At 45.8% G+C, this 18,710-nt stretch overlaps 1 protein-coding gene across 1 annotated transcript in view; it reads left to right on the forward strand.

Moving 5' to 3' along the window:
• The window catches only part of SYNE3 (spectrin repeat containing nuclear envelope family member 3), an 88,758-nt gene extending 82,029 nt beyond the window's left edge, over positions 1–6,729 (forward strand). Inside the window, exon 17 of the mRNA XM_038746849.1 lies at positions 6,395–6,729. Coding sequence (XP_038602777.1) covers positions 6,395–6,592 — 198 coding nt within the window. The 3' untranslated portion in view covers positions 6,593–6,729. The remainder of the gene's footprint in view (positions 1–6,394) is intronic.
• Positions 6,730–18,710: the final 11,981 nt, after the last annotated feature.

Consider the following 18,710-nt stretch of genomic DNA (forward strand, 5'->3'; position numbering starts at 1 on the left):
CCACACAATCCAGATTTTTTTTGGACCAATTTAACCAGCCCCCTCAATCAGTGAGCATTTATTGAATGCCTATTGTATAAAATGCTTGGGAGTGAACAAGAGAAACTTAGTTTAGAATCCCTCCCCTCAAGGAAGACAGAGGCCTTGCTTTTTTAGTTAATGTGGAATGCCAATAAGCTCTTAGTCGTTGCCTTTTATTACTCATTATCCTAAAACATGGTACCCAGTGACCCAATCCTGGTCGGTTCAGCGAGGCAAGTCAGGAATGGCACCCTGGGCAAGTAGTGGATGGAGCACAGGACGAGCCTGGGAGTCGGAAGGACCTGAGTTCTAAACCTGGCTCTGCCACTTGTCTGCTGTGTGACTTTGGGCAATTCATTTCACTTCTCTGTGTTCTCAGTTCTGTAAAATGGGAATTGAGACTGTGAGCCCCAGGGGGGACAGGGACTGTGTCCAGCCTGATTAACTTGTATCTACCCCAGCACTTAGAACAGTGCTTGACACATAGTAAGAGCTTAACAAATATTATTATTATTATCATAATCGGGGTCAATTGGTTCGGTATATCTTAATGTCCAAAAGAACAGCTACCCAGGGTAGCTGCCGTGAAAAAAAAAATGACCACACTCATGGAAAAAAAAAGTCAGTGCCCCTGCAGCAGTGATCGACTCTAAAATCTGGTGTGACCTCAAGGGATCATCTGTTTCAGCCCCCTGTCTCCATGCTCATGGACTCTAAAACCATATGGAATGAATGGTTGTAGGGTTTGTTTAAAGCTCTGCAGCTGTATCTGATGCATTCTGTATTTTCACAGGAAATCTATCTAATCTCCCATCATACATTTAATTATTTATTCTGATTACTTTATTGCAATATATTTTTATCTGTCTCCCCAATAGAGTGTAAGCTCCGTATGGGCAGGAAATGCATCTTTTTCTGTTGTTTCCCAAGATCTTAGTTCAGTGCACTGGTCTCTCAATAAACAGCATAACTCCTGTTACTACTTGTGCAACTGCAGCAGCTGAGACAAGTTTCCTACAGACTCCCAAAGAACTTGTCCCACATGTCTTAGGCCCATCCTTCTCACCTTTACAATAGTAACACTTTGAATTTGCACATCATCTTTACATCAATAGCTCCCAAACTGCTATCTGTATCTTACAAAAACCATAGATTGTAAGCTCCTTGTGGGCAGGGGTTATGTCCACCAACTCTTAATGTAGTAGCTGCTTAGTACAGTGTTCTGCACACTGTAAGCACTCAGTAGATACCAGTAAATACCATCCCAAGTGGGACTTAGAAGGCAAGAAGCATTCATCATCTGTGTCTCCCAAGACATGGAAATTAAGGGAATAATAATAACAACAATAATTGTTATTTATCAGGTACTGTGTTAAGTGCTGGTATAGTTACAAATTAATCAGATTGAGCTCAGTCCCTTGTCCCAGAGTCTAAGTAGGAGGGAGAACAGGTTTTGCATCTGTAATTTTGCAGATGAAAAAACAGAGGCACAGAGAAATGAAGTGTTTTGTCCGAGGCTGCAGGGTAGTCAAGTGGTGGAGCCTAGATTAGAATGCAGGTCCTCAGATTTCCAGGCTCCATTAAGCCACATTGCTCATGGAGATCCAGGAGAAAACCCCAGTTAACCGACTCCTGGGTCTGCCTTTCTAGCTGCTAGATTCCCCCTCATGCTGCCTTTAAAATAAAAATTTTTACAAATCGAATTCTGCAATAGGACGTCTCCATTTTAGAGAGCAACTTTCAGAAGCCACATGGTCTAGGGGATAGAGCACAGCCCTGGGAGTCCGAAGGATCTGGGTTCTAATCGCAGCTCTGCCATTTCTCTGCTATATGACCTTGGGCAAGTCACTAAACTTCTCTGTGCCTCGGTTGCCTCACCTGTAAAGTGGGGATTAAGACTGTGAGTCCCATGTGGGACCGTGACTGTGCCCAACCTCATTAGCTTGTATCTACCCCAGCGCTTAGTACAGTGCCTGACACGTAGTAAGCCCTTAACATATACCATAAAAAAAGCAAAGCAGTTTCACTAAACCCACCAGTTTTTCCAGAGCTAGCTAGAGTTTGGTTTGGGTCTGAGGGTGACTTTGTGGACATCCCAGAACCAGGGAGTCTGGTCCAGGCTGGAGTTCCCACCATCATCATCTTCAATTGTATTTATTGAGCGCTTACTGTGTGCAGAGCACTGTACTAAGCGCTTGGGAAGTACAAGTTGGCAACATATAGAGACAGTCCCTACCCAACAGTGGGCTCACAGTCTAAAAGAAAGCTGCCCTTTGGCCAGTGTGGGTGAAACAGAAACCTGGGCCTGGTCCAGAGTGGTCCCTGACTGGGGGAAGGTGAAGGCCATGCCCAGTGCCAACACTGTCCTTGGGTCCCAGAACCTCTGATCCTTGAGGGACTCCGGTCTGGGGATTCTCAGCACCATTATTTCCTCCTCGTCCAGTACAGATCCTCCTGGTGGCTCAGGCGGCTGCGGTGGAAATGCTCCACCCACTTCTCCCAGCTTCCTAACTTTGCAACCAACTGTTCATGCGTATATTTTTGAGTACCTGTCAATCAGTGGTGATTACTGAGCACTTACCGTGTGCAGAGCACTGGACTTATCAGTTGGGAGAGTGCAGTACAACAGAGTTGGTAGATACATTCCCCGCCCACCAGGAGCTTGCAGTGTAGGAGGGGAGATGGACGTTAAAATAAATTGCAGATCTCTGCATACATGCAGTGGAGCTGAGAGTGAGGCAGATATCAAATGCTTAAAGGGTACAGGTCCAAGTACACAGGTGACGCGCAAGGGAGAGGGAGTAGGGGAAAGGAGAGCTTAGTCGGAGAAGCCTCTTTGTTTGAAAATATTTTTATCTGTCTCCCCCGATAGAGTGTAAGCTCTTTATGGACAGGAAAATGTGTCCTTTTCTGTTGAGGAGATGTTATTTTAATAAGGCTTTGAAGTAGGGGAGAGTGGTGATCTGTCATCTGTGAAGGAGGGAGGGAATGTCTGAATTGAGATATATAATTGGTTTGCTTATTCATTCATTCGGTTGCATTGAGTGCTTACTGTGTGCAGAACACTGAACTAAGGGCTTGGAAAGTACAATTCAGCATTGAAAAGCCAGGTTAGTTCTTGCCTTTGTGTCATTATTATTATTGTTATCACTATTCTATTTGTTAAATGCTTACTGTGTGCTAAGCACTGTCTTAAATTCTGGGATAGATACAAGGTTATCGGGGTGGGCACAGCCCCTGTCCCGCATAGGGGTCACAGTCTAGGTAGGAGGGAGTAGAATTTAATCCCCATTTTACCGATGAGGAAACTGAGGCCCAGAGAAGGTAGGTGACTGGTCCGAGGTCACAGCAGACAAGTGGCCGAGCCAGAATTAGGTCCCAGGTCAACTAACTTCCAAGCCCGGCCTCTTATCACTAGGCCACTCAGTTTCTCTTGGTTTATCATGCCATGTGCTGCAGTGCCCCTCCAGTATATTATTTTTAACCAAGTTGTATCCCTGATGCAGCCAGTATTTTCAGAGACTAAATATCCCATGGAAGTTAGTAACCTGAGCTTGGAGAACACCAAAATTACAAGATAATAGTAACAAAATTAAGACTAAATTCTCTTTCTCCATCCACCCGAGGAGGCGGTGGCGGGGAAGGAGCTGGAGGAGAAAGAAATGGTAGAAAGAGGAGGAAGAGGTGGTGAGGGCAACGAGGAAGACACTGACTCATCTTCCCTCCTCAGTCCTTCCCGAGCCTAAGTGTGTGGTGATCACTGCTCCATTGCCCGCGAAGATCTCCCCAAACAGGTCTGAGGGTGGCACTTTTGTGGGGGCCGTTGTTGTCTTCAGATCAGGCCTCCACCTCCTTTGGGCCAGGATTCTCCGGCAGAAAGCATTGGAAACCAGTTTCCATCGTAGCTCTTTTGGGAGAGAGGGACTGAGTAATTTTACCGAGCAGAATTAAGTGAAAAGGGCCTAGCCTCCATCAGCCTCGGGGCCCGAGGTAACTAAAGCAAGGCTGTCAATCACAAATATGGGCAGCACACAGCGATCTGCTGCTGCTGCAAAGAAATTAAGAGAGTCTGAGTTCTCTTAGGGAATATTTTCCTCTGGAATAAAAATACAGCTGCTAAAATACTTTTTTTTTCCAGAATTCACTGTTGAAATAAGGTCAACTGGCAGCTTCCTATTCATTATATTCATATCAACTGTTCAGTAGTCACAAAATCAATCCCGATGACAGTTAAGTTGTTTTTCCTCTGGTGAGTGCCAAGTCATTTTTTTGAAGTGATCCTGAGATCAGTCCAAGCACAGAACCATCCCTCAAAAGAAAGATGGTTAAAATTAGAATTTCAGCTTTGCGAGGGCAGGAACCGGGCCGTGTTCTTTCTTTAGAATCAGTCACTCAATCACTGGTATTTATTGTGGCTGTACTGAGTGCTAAGAGTGTGGAAAAGTACCAGAGGCACAAAGACACTTCTCCTGCCCTCAAAGAGCTTACGACCTAATAGGTTCGACAGGCAGATTTAATTATTTACAAATAGTGGGAGAACAAGGATAGAAGAAGAAGCCTTCTAGGATGCCAGCTGTGATAGCTGGATAAATGCTTGAATGAACATATATAATAATGATGGTATTTGTTAGGTACTTACTATGTGCCAAGCACTGTTCTATATATATGTAGAAAGGTGCCGAGGATGGGTCTGGAGATGTAAGAGCTAAGAGTGGCCTAATGGAAGAGCATGGGCCTGGGAATCAGAGAACCCGAGTTCTAACCCTGGTTCCTCCACTTGTCTGCTGAGTGACCTTAGGCAAGTCACTCAGCTCCTCTGTACCCCAGTCACCTCATTTGTAAAATGGGGATTAAATCCTCCTCCCCCCAATTTAGACTCTGAGTCCCGTGTGGGACAGAGACAGAACCTGATTATCTTGTCTCGAGCCCAGAGCTTAATACGGTGGCCCGCACATAGCTAGTGCTTAACAAGGACCTTTAAAAAAATAAAAGAAAAAAGAATGATTGTTAGATTATTGGGTTGAGTTGATTAAAGGGCGTGGGGAATCAATCAGGGATGGCTCTTCTGCCCTTATGGACACAAAGTCCATATTGTGGGCCAGCTGAGTAGTGCCAGAGGCCCCAGGCCCACTTCACTTTAAGAAAAGACACAAGCCTGTAGTTGCATTAGGGTATTTCACAAACCCACTGCACGTGAGTGTGACCCTATTGAATGTATCCTCACCAGTCCCTGCTCGTATTTATTTGCAATTCACAAAGACCTGATCTATTTTGGTTAACAATATTTAAGCAGTGTCACTTTTCTGTAATTTATCTATGGGGACACTATAAGTCTGTGGTATCAGTTTATTGGGGGCAAAAGTTTGTGCCTTCTACTTGCTGTGGAACTTAGGGGACTGTGCCCACAGTGGGACAGATTTCAAAATGTTCCCATTTCATAGATTTCCCACTGTTAGCATTTGTATACTCTCTCGCCTCCCTCTACTTGTAATTTATTTCAGTATCTGTCTCCCCTGTTAGACTGAAAGCTCTTGAAGGGCAGGATTATGTCTAACTTGCTGTGGGCAGGGAATGTGTCTATCAACTCTGTTGTATTGTCCCAAGCACTTAATGAAGTGCTCTTCCCACAGTAATTGCTCAGTGAATACCAATGATTGATTCCTTATTGTTCGCTCCCAAGTGTTTAATGTAGTGCTCTGCACAGAGTAAATGCTCAGCAAATACTGTTGAATGATTGATGAGGAAACTGAGACCCGAAGAGGTTTAAAATGATTTTCTGTAAAGCAGAGGTAGAACGAGGACTAGAATATCAACAAGCAATGATGTTTATTGAGCACTTGCTATGTGCAGAGCATTCATTCAGTCATATTTATTGAGCGCTTACTGTAAACAGAGCACAGTACAGCATAGCAGAGTCGATTCATTCATTCGATAGTATTTTTTGAGCGCTTACTGTGGGCAAAGCACTGTACTAAGAGCTTGGGAGAGTAGAATATAACAACAAATGGACACATTCCTGCCCACAACGAGCTCACAGTCTATAGGAGAGACAATCGCATTAAGTTCTTACTGTGTGCAGAGCACTGCTTGGGAGAATACAATATAACGGATTTGGTAGACTGCTGTGTAGAAGACATGGTGGGAACCAGGCCTTCCCGGGCCATGGTGGGGAGAAAGCTTCCCGCTGCTTTCCAGGAGAAGCAGTATGGTGTAGTTGGTAGACACAGTCCCTGCCCACAGGGAGCTTACAGTCTAGAAGGGGGACCGTACAGTCGATGTGCCTTTGCATTTCTAGTGGGATGCTGGAAGGGTGGGTGGGTGACCTCCCCATCAAGACGCCAACTAATCTCTGCCCCATTTTGATTTTTTTTAGAGTCGCTCGGGGGGCCTGTGCACGTTCCTGGAGCGGGTGTGCCGTGTGGCCTTGCCCCTCCAACTCCTCCTGCTGCTGCTGCTTCTCCTGCTTTTCCTGCTGCCTCTGGCAGAAGAGACCCACAGCTGCACACTTTCCAACAACTTCGCCCGCTCCTTCAACCTGATGCTGCACTACAACGGGCCGCCTCCAACTTAACCGGTGGCCAGCGGCCAGCTGGAGGATCGGCCCCTCCCGAGGTGACATCCGCAACCTCCATGTCGCCCTTTTAACTGTAAATGTGGTCACAGCCGGGCAGCCAAAGCTGAGTCCTTTAAATCCAATATCATCATTACCAGAGCAAAATTAATTTTTATACAATATAAATGGGATATATTTATACTGTATGTGTGTATGTACGTGTGGCTAGGGAAGCGATATACAGAGTATGTATATGCTGCTCCTATATTTATACTGTATATGACATTGCTATATAGAGATATAAAAGCGCCTGACAATCTATCCCCCTCCGCCCCCTCCCCCTGGTTATAATCCTACAGTATTTTTGATCCTGACCGCACTCCGCATTGAGAAGCAGAAGTGTTTTTTGGGGCTGGATTTTTACTGTTTACAACCAAAGTGAAAGGGACCAAGGGATATTCCACGTAAGAGTATGCTAAAGAGGAGTTCCAGATTGGAATTGTGTCAGATGAGCAGCAGGGTCATGGTCTCACCCGCTCTCCTCCCCCAGGCGCTGGAGAGGGCTATTGCGTAGTGTGCCCTGGGCACCAGCATCATTCCAGAAGGACATTTACCATGTTATCAAGGTTATGAACCCAGTGATCCATCTCAGTGAGAGAGTGGAGCAGCCTGGATGCTCACTTGTGCGCTCTCTCTCTCTCTGTCACTCACTCTCCTTTTTTTCTCCTCTCCCTGGGCCCCTTCTCAGCTCAACCTCGGTCTTATGATCACTATATAAAGTGTTATAACTGGACTATTTTTCACTAACACTTTCAGAATGCCCACCCCCTTATAGTCTAAACCACCATAAAAGTGATTTAAGTACCCCAGTTTTTAAAGGGAGTCAGGGCGGGTGTAGTGGAGCAGGCATGGAAAGGACAGGGCATTAGAAGATGTTGGGTTTCATCCCGAAAGAGAGAATACTCTTGGGTACCGACTGTTGTGGAGCAGGCCATGTGTGACCTGGCCAGAGAGATGGGCTCTTAGGCTCGTTTGCCAACTGGCCAGCCTAGAACAGTGGTTCCTCGGTTGTGTTTTGTGGGAAACGTGGGTACTCCAAAAATTGGGGGGCACTGCCATTTCTCCTTTCATGCCCCACACATGTTGAAATCCCAAGATGGTATTCATTGTAGCACAGGGAACATTGTAAGAAGTCTTTGCGCCTTCCCAGTCCCCTTAGGCTTTTGACTAATGAAACAGGAGGTGACAAGGAAAGAGCAGAATGGGGATTCAATACCTTTTCTCCCTCCTCCTTAGACAAGGACTCTTTCCAACCTGATTAACTTGTATCTACCCTCTATGCTTAGAACATACTAAGTACTTAACAAATACCATAAAAAAGAAAGCAGAGGAGAGAAAGGAGGTAGAAGGAGGGTCCTCAGATCATTTGTCCTGCATGTCATTTCCCCAGCCCAAAATGGCGAGGAAGGCCTAGTCTGGAACATTTGCACTGATGAAGCAATCCGCAGGAAATTGCTCCTAAGTTCTTCCCTGGGTTGAATTTGTACTTTAGGAGTCTAAACAAAATCACCATTGAGCTGATACTGTGATTCAGTTGGGAGAGGAGTAGGCCTCAGTTGGAATGAAAGGAAGGGGGCATCCAGAGGTTACTTTCCTTCTGTAGCTCAAGAGGACCCTGTTTCTCTGGGGAGTTTTGGCTGGGATTGCCACCCTGAGGGTTGGGGTGGGGCGTCACTTTGGCTGTCTGCCTCTTTCTAAGGGAATGATAGGTCAGGCCTTGTGGACTCCCAGGGTTTACTTGATCTGAGCTCAACATATGAGGATTGTGCTCATCCTGCCATTTCCCTCCAATTTTTTTTTTTATCCTGTGCAGACTGGGTGAAGGAAAAAGGGTTGTTGGTATGGAGAGAAAGAGTATGGGTAGAGGAGGACAGGGAAGAATGGGAGAGAGGGAGATGACAAGGTGGAATTACTTGTGTGTGTGGTGCCAAGGCTCGTTGTCCTGGAGAGAAAGCACAGGTAGCAGGAGCGCCTAGTGGAAAGAACAAGGAAGTCAGAGGACCTGGATTCTAACTCCTGTTCCACCACTTGTCTGCTGGGTGACCTTAGGCAAATCACTGGACTTCTCTGTGCCTCAGTTCTCTCCTCTGTAAAATGCGGATTCAGTACCTTTTCTCCCTCCCTCAGACTGGGAGCCCCATGTGGGAGCTGATTATCTCGTATCTACCGCAGCACTTAGTACACTGCTTGACACACAGTAAGATCGTAACAAATACCACAGTTATCATTACAGCAGCCATGGGCGTAGTGCTGTGCTGGACACCGCGTGGGTGCTCGAGAAATACTTGCCGACTGTTAGACGGACTGACCTCCCAAGCAAACAATAACCATGTCTGGAAATGACAGACTCTGCCCAGCCTCTGAAGCGCAGTTGGTCCTTGACTTGGCTGTTCAGACAGAGCCCCAGGCACTGCTCCCAGCAGGGGTGATCTCTGGGGGCACCCAGTCATCCTAGGCTGGAGCAAGGTCAGGAACCCCTGGATGCCATGGAGCCTTGAGATCCCCGCTGTCTTTTGCCACCCGGAGCCTTATGGTTAGTTTGGAAAGAGAAATGGACCCATCAGTCAATCAGTCATATAGCACTTACTGTATGCAAAGCCCTGTACTACGCCCTTGGGAGAGTACAGTATGACAGAGTTGGTAATAATAATAATGATGATGGCATTTATTAAGCACTTACTATGTGCAAAGCACTGTTCTAAGCACTGGGGAGGTTACAAGGTGATCAGGTTGTCCCACAGGGGGCTCACAGTCTTAATCCCCATTTTACAGATGAGGTAACTGAGACACGGAGAAGTTAAGTGACCTGCCCAAAGTCACACAGCTGACAATTGGCAGAGCCGAGGTTTGAACCCATGACCTGTGAGCCCACTGTTGGGTAGGGACTGTCTCTATATGTTGCCAACTTGTACTTCCCAAGCGCTTAGTACAGTGCCCTGCACACAGTAAGCGCTCAATAAATACGATTGATTGGTTGATTGACCTCTGACTCCAAAGCCCGTGCTCTTTCCACTGAGCCACACTGCCTCTCATAGTAGACATGATCCCTGCCTACAAAGAGCTTACAGTCTAGTCTGGGAGAGGATCAGAGGTTAAAGTCAGACAGTGATTGTCCATTATGTCGAACCCTTTTTTTTTAATGGCATTTGTTAGGCGCTTATTATGTTCCAGGCACTATATTAAGCGCTGGGGTTGATACAAGCAAATCAGGATGGACACAGCCCGTGTCCTACATGGGGCTCCCAGTTTGTAGATGAGGTAACTGAGACACGGAAAAGTGAAGTGACTTGCCCAAGGCCAGATCGCAGACAAGTGGCGGAGCTGGGACTAGAACCCAGATCCTTCCGACTCCCAAACCCGTTTTCAGTCCACTAAGCCACACTGCTCCTCCTGAGTAATAACATAAGGTGGTTGATTTAGTTTCAAATTTGTTGAAGTGTTCGATTGGCCCCGGTGGCATTAAAGAATGTCCTGCTGAGGGAAAATGTGTTTCTTATATTAAGCTGCATGACTGGACAGATTATCTCTGTTCTCGATGAGAGGAGGTGAGTGAGAATAGACACGGGAAGTGTTTTTTTTACCTTTTTTTGCACAGCACTGATATTTAGACTGTATGCTGCTCAAAGATAGAGGCTTTGCCTTCTACTTCCTCTACCACTCCCCAGAGCATCTTGTACAAGGTGTTGGGTTCAGTGGTGTTCAACGAATAAATGCTCACTGATAGAGGAGAGAACGATGGCAGGAAAGCGCGGGAGGAAAAAGATGAACGGATCTAAGGGAAAGAAACTTTTAGTTTTGTTTTTAGTGAAGAGAAAGGGCCAGGAGGATTGAAAAAAAAGGCAAGAAAGGAATAATAGACGTAAGGGGAATTTGGAGAGGGAAAGGGGAAGGAAGATCCATAGCAGAGGACTGGTTGTCAGGAGCTTTGGGGAGACAGAGAGAGAGGAGAGGAGGCTTATCTTATTTTCCTGTCTATATTCGTTCCTGCAAAGCCTGCAGGCTATCCTTTATGAAGTAGCTGGCTTGATAGAAGATTAATTCCAGGGAGCTGTTCCAGTTCACATCCTTCTTGGGCATTATGATCCCAGGTTGACACACCCAAACCTCTCCTTATTTTGTTTAAAAAGTGGCCAAAGACACACTCTCTGAACTGGAGGCAGAGTTTTTTTTATAAAATGTTTTTTGGAGGGGGGGGGTGTGTGTGCAGTGGGTGCATTTGTTAAATGTGAGCAGCATTCTAAGTCCTGGGGTAAGTACAGTTTAATCCGGCCAGATACAGTCCCTGTCCTACATGGGTCTTCCAGTCAAAGTAGGAGGGAGAACAGCTATTGAATCTCCATGTTGCAGTTGAAGAAACTGAGGCACAGAGAAGTTAAGTAACTTGCCCAAGATTTCACAGCAGGCAAGCGGTGGAGCCGAGTCCTCTGACCCTCAGGCCCCATGCTTTATCCACTAGGCTGCACTGCTCCCCGCTGTGATTTCTTTACGATGGTAGCAGGTTTGAAAACACCAGGATTAAAATGATCAAGCAGTCTCAATTCGAGACTCTCTGTCCCTTCACCCTGCCCTCAGTTTAGATCAAAGAGGAAACAGCAAGGGAACATGAGGCACCAGAGACATCTGGAAGTTATCAGTCCTCTTGCCAAGACACCTTGCTGTGGCTTTGAGCTTGCTGGGCAGCTCCAAAATGAGGGAAGAGCAAAGTCGGAGGATGTGAAAAGGAAGGGAAACAGAGGCAGGGGACAGGAAGGACAGAAATTGGGAGAGGAAATGACCGTGTGGGCCGTATCCCCGACTGGAACCGAGTTTTGGAGTTTCCATCAGTTGGCAACCTTAGGCTTCGAGGCTGGATTTCCGAGGATTCAGCCGGTGCATTCTTTCCACACGCCCGGCTGGGAGATGAAACGAGCTGACGTTTCACCTTCAAGATTCAGTATCGTGGCAGGTAGAATCCAAATTAGAAACACACTTTTTCCTATTGGGAATTTATCTGATTTTATTCGGAAACATCCTGGTTGTAAATTTTGCCATAACTCACAGGAAATTTTGGATTGGCTTTTCTTGTTCTGTCTTTTTTTTTTCCTGCTTCTCAGCTTCAAGTCAGTCACACAGTTATTTCAGACAGGGTGTGGCCTGTCGGTGACTGCCCTTATAGATGTCAATAAGTTCAGCATGGCCCTTCACTGTACTCTGAAGGCTTGGAGTGGGGAGAATCAATGGTATTTACTGAGTGCTCACTGTGTGCAGAGCACCGTTCTAAGAACTTGAGAGAGTCCAATGCAACAGAGTTGGTAGATACGTTCCCTGCCTACATGGAGCTTAGATCTAGAGGAGGAGATTGATATTAATATAAATAAAAAATTACAGAGAAGAGAAAGCGCACAGTGTTCTGCATATAGTAAGTGCTCAGTAAATCTCAGTGATTGATTGATTGATTGGTAGAGAAGCGTCATGTGGCAGCAGCCAAAAACATAAGCAAGAAATGTGCCTAAAAACACCCTTGTGTAACGCTCTCACAATTGTGCACGAGTCATAATGGGAGAAGTTCGGTTATTTGTTTTTTGTGACCATGGAATAGTGAAGCTGAAGTTGCCTGTTGTGCTAACTACCTCCCTAATAATAATAATAATAATGATGATGGCATTTATTAAGCGCTTACTATGTGCGAAGCACTGTTCTAAGCGCTGGAGTGGATTCCTCTATTCCACGACTAATTTTGATTCCACCAGTTAATGCCACCAGTGAAAAACTCTACCCCTGTATTTAAGTGGGTTAAATATCTAAAATCCAGGATTCTCTGGACAACAGCATCCGGGAGAAACGTTCCAGGGATCCTGAAATTTTCGACCACAGAGATGGAGAGCCACTTGATTGCTTTTAGAGAGGCAGCATTTCACTTCCTGCCCCTATTTTTCCTGCTTACAGTGCTCTGCACATAGTAAGCGCTCAATAAATACGATTGATTGATTGATTGCTTAAAGAAGCCACAGAAAGCTTTACTCATGCAATGCTGCCTTTCTGTGTGCGGTGATGGCTTTGCCTGTTCCACCAGATTCCTCTAACCAGCCATAATCTTCCCTTAATCCTATACCTGGGCGAGAGAGACAGTCCCCAGAAAGGAGACAGAGTGACTGAAAGAGCAGGGGCCAGCCCTGAGTCAGAGCTCCAGATATGCATATTTCTTAGGGGAAAAATGACCTGCTAAGTTATTTATTGCCGCCTGGAGGCTGGAGGAATTTACTTGGGTCGGTGTCGTGGCCGATATTAAATATAGACAGGTCTCCTCCATGTTCGACGCACACCCGTAACTCCCATTAGTGCTAATGAGACTCACATAGCGCTCCGAGGGGAAACGTCCGGTGCTCAGACGTCCAACTGGAAAAAGAAATAAAACCGAAGAGACGCTGGAGCGAGACTCCCCGAAAGCTTTGGCTCTGAGGTGCTTCCTCTGGGGTTGGTGTCCCATTCTCTCCCACAGCTCCTTTTCCGCAGGAGGCGTTGAGCTGAATCGATTCTCCAGCTGATCCCTCTCGTCCCTCCTCTTAATTTTAGCCAGAGAGGCTAATTCCCCCCCTCACCCCACCTTGCCTCCCCTGGAAAAGTCCACCCCTGTGATATGAGGGTCTTCTCTGCCAAGCCTCCAATAACGGACCAGCCCGGGGGGAGCAAGGCTGCCTCTCACCCCCTTTATGTCATCAAAAGCCACAAACTGACTGCGTCCTTCAGAAATTGGGTAGAACAGGTTTAAAAATGTGTGTTCTACTCATGTGTCATTAGCAGCAGCATCGATTGAGAACATTTTGTGGGTTGAGCACTGTCCTGGGTGACTATTGAGCGGAGCACTGGATTAGGCACTTAAGAGACATTGAGAAGAGGAATGAAACACTAGCCTGGCCCCTGGCCTTAAGGAGTTTATGCTCCTCATGGGCAGCGAATGTGCTGCTTCTTTTTTCTGTGCATCCCAAGTGTCCAGAACAGTGCACCGCACCACAGGGACACTCAACGAATGCTACTTACGACTGCTACAGTCTAATGAGGTGACAGAACAAACACAAATACTCAAATGTACAATTAGGCAAACCAGAAGTCCAAGGGCCAGGAGCCTAAAGCTCCTTGTCCACTCACCCGGGTTGACGGGCAACACACCCCAAGAGGGTGGGATAGAATTTTGATTGTATTGCTTTTATCACGTTGGTGGGATGATTTAAAGCCATGTGGGTTGGTAAACCTTTTGGAATTATCTGCAAGTCTGCTGTAAATCAAATAATTTGATTCCTTTAAAAGGTTAATGCTTTGTCAAGAGTAACCTTATGCTTTCTGTGTCCCCACTTTACTCAAATTTCCCCTGACTCCCGCCACTTTGGATTATGTGATGAATATTGCATAGTCTGACTAAAACCCGAGGCTTTTTTTTTTTTTTTACCAGTCGAACATCTGTCTTGTTCATTAACTAACTAAACCACCGGATTATCTAATTCATGGCAGAGGGGGTACCCTAATCCAAAACGGATGAAAGTTTCTTCTGGCAAATGATTAAACAGTGTTCTTTGGTATAGGGCAGGTTTTGAGGTGGAAAGAAATTGAATGGCGTAACGTATCCTGAAGATTTGCACAATGTCAGCGACTGTTTCCTACTAGCAAGGTCAGGATCTAAATTTAGGAAAGTCTCTGCTCAGGGCCCCTTGACCCTGAGATTGGGATCATTTTAAAGTTTTCGGATTGAATCTTGCGGCACAGTACCATGCTTTGGAGTGGACGAGGCAGGTCAGATCTTAGTAGGTTTCGGTTGAGTGTTTGGGAAGTTTTTGATGCTTGCTGATATTTTAGATGAGATCAAAATCCTGTGGGCCATCAGGGTAGGATGGAGTAGATAAAGACCCCAATCTTTCGTTAAGAAACTGACATTTAGGACAGAACAAAATAAAAGCTAAAAAGACCCACCATCCCAGCTCCATCTGGACCACCAGAACCGATCGTGGCAGTTTTTATTAGTTCAGTTCAATCGTATTTATTGAGCGCTTACTTTTTACCCATGGAGCCCTTGGACCTAGGCGCCATCCTAGTAGTGCAATCAATCAAATGTATTTTATTGAGGATTTACTGCATGCAGGGCGCCGTACTAACCACTTGGGATAGTACAACAAAACAATATAACATAAATATTCCCTGCCCACAGCAAATTTACAGTCTAGAGGGGATAGGCCATCCTGCAGTTGATTACTCTTTCAAGGGGTGGCCACCTGATCATCTTTGGGTGGCCCCAGATCACCTTCGGATGGCCAACGACCAAGTATTTAAATGATTATAATACTCAAAATAAGGTTCCCCTCCAAAAATTTCCAGTTTTCCTAGGGGATAGAGCACAGGCCTGGGGGTCAGAAGGACCTGGGTTCTAATGCTGACTCCACCACTTGTCTGCTGTGTGACGTTGGGCAAGTCACTTCTCTGTGCCTCAGTGCCTTCATCTGTAAAATGGGGGTTAATTCTGCTGAGCCCCACGTGGGATCTGGACTTTGTCCAACCTGATAAGCTTGTATCTAGCCCAGCGCTTCATACAGTGCCTGGCACATAGTAAGTGCTTAACAAATGCCATAAAAAAAAAATCCTTGAGCCCGAATGCCCGAACAGGCTGGACATTGTACGCTCCCTGACCCTTCAGACCTAAGGTCAATAGGCCCAAACGAATGTATATACAAGAGCATCAGGCTCCCAGAATGGGGGGTGGGGTGGGCAGAGGGATAGCCTAAGGTGGTGATCATCAATCAGAAAAACTTGAGTTTCAACATTCATTCATTCATTCAATCGTATTTATTGAGCGCTTACTGTGTGCAGAGCACTGTACTAAGCATTTGGGAAGTACAAGTCGGTAACATATAGAGATGGTCTCTACCCAACAACGGGCTCACAGTCTAGAATGAACTCACGTGGCCCAGTTTGGATTAGCCAGGCTAAGTGGCCCATGCTAGCCAGGCACGTGAATTACCTTTCTGACGATCATCAATCGTATTTATTGAGCGCTTACTATGTGCAGAGCACTCCTTCCCCTTTGGACATTGTCCCTCATTATCCCATTTCTTCCATAGTCCAAGCCACCGTATCTCCTCTGCCTCCAACATTTTCCCAGCAGGCGGGGACATCTAAACCCTGTCTCTCTCTGCAGATCCTAGGTGTGATTGAATAATGACATATACATTAAGGGGCCATAATAGCATTGCATTTTATTTATCCCCACCTCCCACCCTGTTCCCTTGGCTCAAGAAAATAGAGGATGCCTGGGAAAGTCAGATTTGACCCAACCGCATCCCCCAGAGACAGGTGAGCTCCTTGTGGGCAAGAGTCACATCTGCCAATTCTATTATATTGTACGTTTTCAAGTGCTTAGTATAGTGCTCTCCACACAGCAAGAGCCCAATAAGTACCATTGATTGATTGATTGACTGTATGAGAGTTAAATGTTTACTATGCATGGTGGAGACTGTATTCAAGGCACATCCCTGAATACTGAACATGTGTTATTTAGCCTGTAAGACTCAGGTTGGTGAGTAAATGGACTAGCCTGGCCTGGTGGAAAGAACACGGGCCTAGGAGCCAAAGGACCTGAGTTCTAATCCGAGCTCTGCCAAATGCTTACTATATGACCTTGGGCAAGTAACTTAAATTCTCTGTGCCTCAGCTTTTCTGTTCTCACTCCTACTTAGTCAATGAGCCCTATGTAGCACAGGGACTGTGTCCAACTTAATTCACTCATATCTACCCCAGCGCTTAGAACAGTGTTTGACACATAGTGTTTAACAAACACCGTAAATAATAATAATAATTCTCTGTGCCTCAGTTTACTCAGCTGCAAAATGGGAATTAAATGCCTGTTCCCCCTCCTACTTAGACTATGATCCCCATGTAGAACAGGAACAGGGAGGATCTCCGACCTGATTCACTTATATCTACCCCAGTGCTCAGAGAAGTGCTTGACACAATAATCACTTAACAAATTCCATTTTAAAAAATGAAGAATAACATGCTTTCCTGCTGAACCAAATAAGCTCCTTTTTAATCAGTGAAGATGATTCTTAGAGATAGAATCACAAGTCAGGAAAGGACACCCAAAAAGTCAATTGGTCCAGTCCCCTGCCTCCTAGAATAAGATCACCTAAATCATGTGGGACAAATGAATGTCCTTTCTTCTCTTCGCATAACACATGCTGTTGCTCAAACATATTTAGAGTCTGGCCTGTTCCAGCTTCAGAAAAGGGTTTCCCGCTGCGTTCGAGGAGTTAGCAGTCAAGGTTCATAGCGGACACCATTTTAAATTCTGTATTCAAAATGGTCTCCAGAATGTGATCACCTCATGGACCGCTAGTCAGATTTCATTTCTTATCCAGGTCAGCCTTTGAATTACCCCAGCGGAAAAATAATAACACAACCATTAACCCATCCAAGATTTCTCTCTCGGTTTCATTTTACAAGTTAAATTCTCCTCCCCGCTTGTCTCCCCTCTGACCTCCCCCTGCTCCCATCACACACAAAACTGTCAAGATAAAGTTGTAGAGATGAAAAAATTGCAGGTTTAACAAAAAAGGTTCAACATACAAAATATTCTACAGGACGGCGATCAAAGCTGTTCCAAGCAGTCTGGAGAGGAATCCTGAAACTACCTTAGTTCTGGGAGCCCAAGTGGCACCATCATAATTACCCTGCTTTTCACAAGATAGTCAGCGTTAGGCTACCTGCCAAACCCCGTTCAGCTAGAGAGGGCAGTTCTTTAGGGACCAGGTGATCCTAGAGAAACACACCCCAATTTATCTTAGGCGGGCCTATACCTACCAAAATCCCGCTCTCGGCAGGAGGAATGCAAGTTTCCAGCCGTCTGAGGCAGTAGTGACTTGCGTCCTTCCTGCTCTGTTCTCCCAGAATGAGAAAAAAGAATTCCAGCAAAATACCAGAGGCGGGGGGGGGGGGGGGGGGGGAAATTGCTCATGTGTGATGGGATTTTGCCCTTTCCCTCCCCAAGATCCCTTTTCATCTAAGGGTATGTCCTTTGCCCGAAACCCGAACAACGCAAATGGGTTCTTTGTGGCTCAACACAGTAGCTTAACTGTCCAGACCCTAGTGCAGTGATCATCACCACGGTCGAATCTAGTAATTGTTCTGCATCAAGAAAGAGGACATTCCTGACCCTGATTGCGTCATCGAAAGGGCAAAACATTATGTGCTCTGCACATACTATGCGCTCAATAAATACCATTGATCAATCAAGAGGCAGCTGGAAAGGAAGAATGGAGATTGATTTTAAAAGGGCAGAGAGACTTTTGATTTCATATTTTGATTAGCCTCCTCTGGAGGGTATATTTAGTGTGTGGGGGGGCATGTAGGAGCGTGGTTAGATATCCACCGTGCTCCCCAAGTTGTGAATTCTTGCTCTCCTTCCCCTTTTCGAGTCGGTAACTGAGTTCTTACCGCAACAATAGTAATAACTGTGGTTTTCATTGAGCGCTTACGTGCCAAGAACTGGGCTAAGCGCTGGGGTAAATTCAAGAGAATCAGGCCAGACACAGTCTCTATCGTATGAGGTGCTCACAATCTAAGGAGTAGGGAGAACAGGTATTGAATTCCCATTTTACAAATGAAATAACTGAGGCCCAGAGAAGTTTAGTGACTTGCCCAAAGTTACCCATCAGGCAAGTGGGAAGTCAGGATTAGAACCCAAGTCTCCTGACTCCCAACCCTGTACTTCTTCCACTAGGCCATGCAGCTTCCTGGCCCTGGTGTCTGCGTTAAAATCCACTGTTGAAAGTTGGGACTTGGGGACCTTGTTCATTCATTCATTCATCCAAACGTATTTATTGAGTGCTTACTGTGTGAAGAGCATTGTACGCTGTCCCTGTCAGGTCTGGAATGGAAAGATTTCCTCCCTCTCCGCTCCCATTTGATGTGGCTTTTTTTGTTTGTTGATTCTAGCTTTTTTCAATGATTGAGTGTGAAGGGACTCAGATTACTCCATCCCTCTAAAGGAGTATTTTCCTTCCCCAAACCGTAGCCGCTATAATTCCAGATTTCTCATCAGCAAGGAGGAAGCAGG

This window comes from Tachyglossus aculeatus, chromosome 1, assembly GCF_015852505.1.
Source record: "Tachyglossus aculeatus isolate mTacAcu1 chromosome 1, mTacAcu1.pri, whole genome shotgun sequence".
NCBI lineage: Eukaryota > Metazoa > Chordata > Mammalia > Monotremata > Tachyglossidae > Tachyglossus > Tachyglossus aculeatus.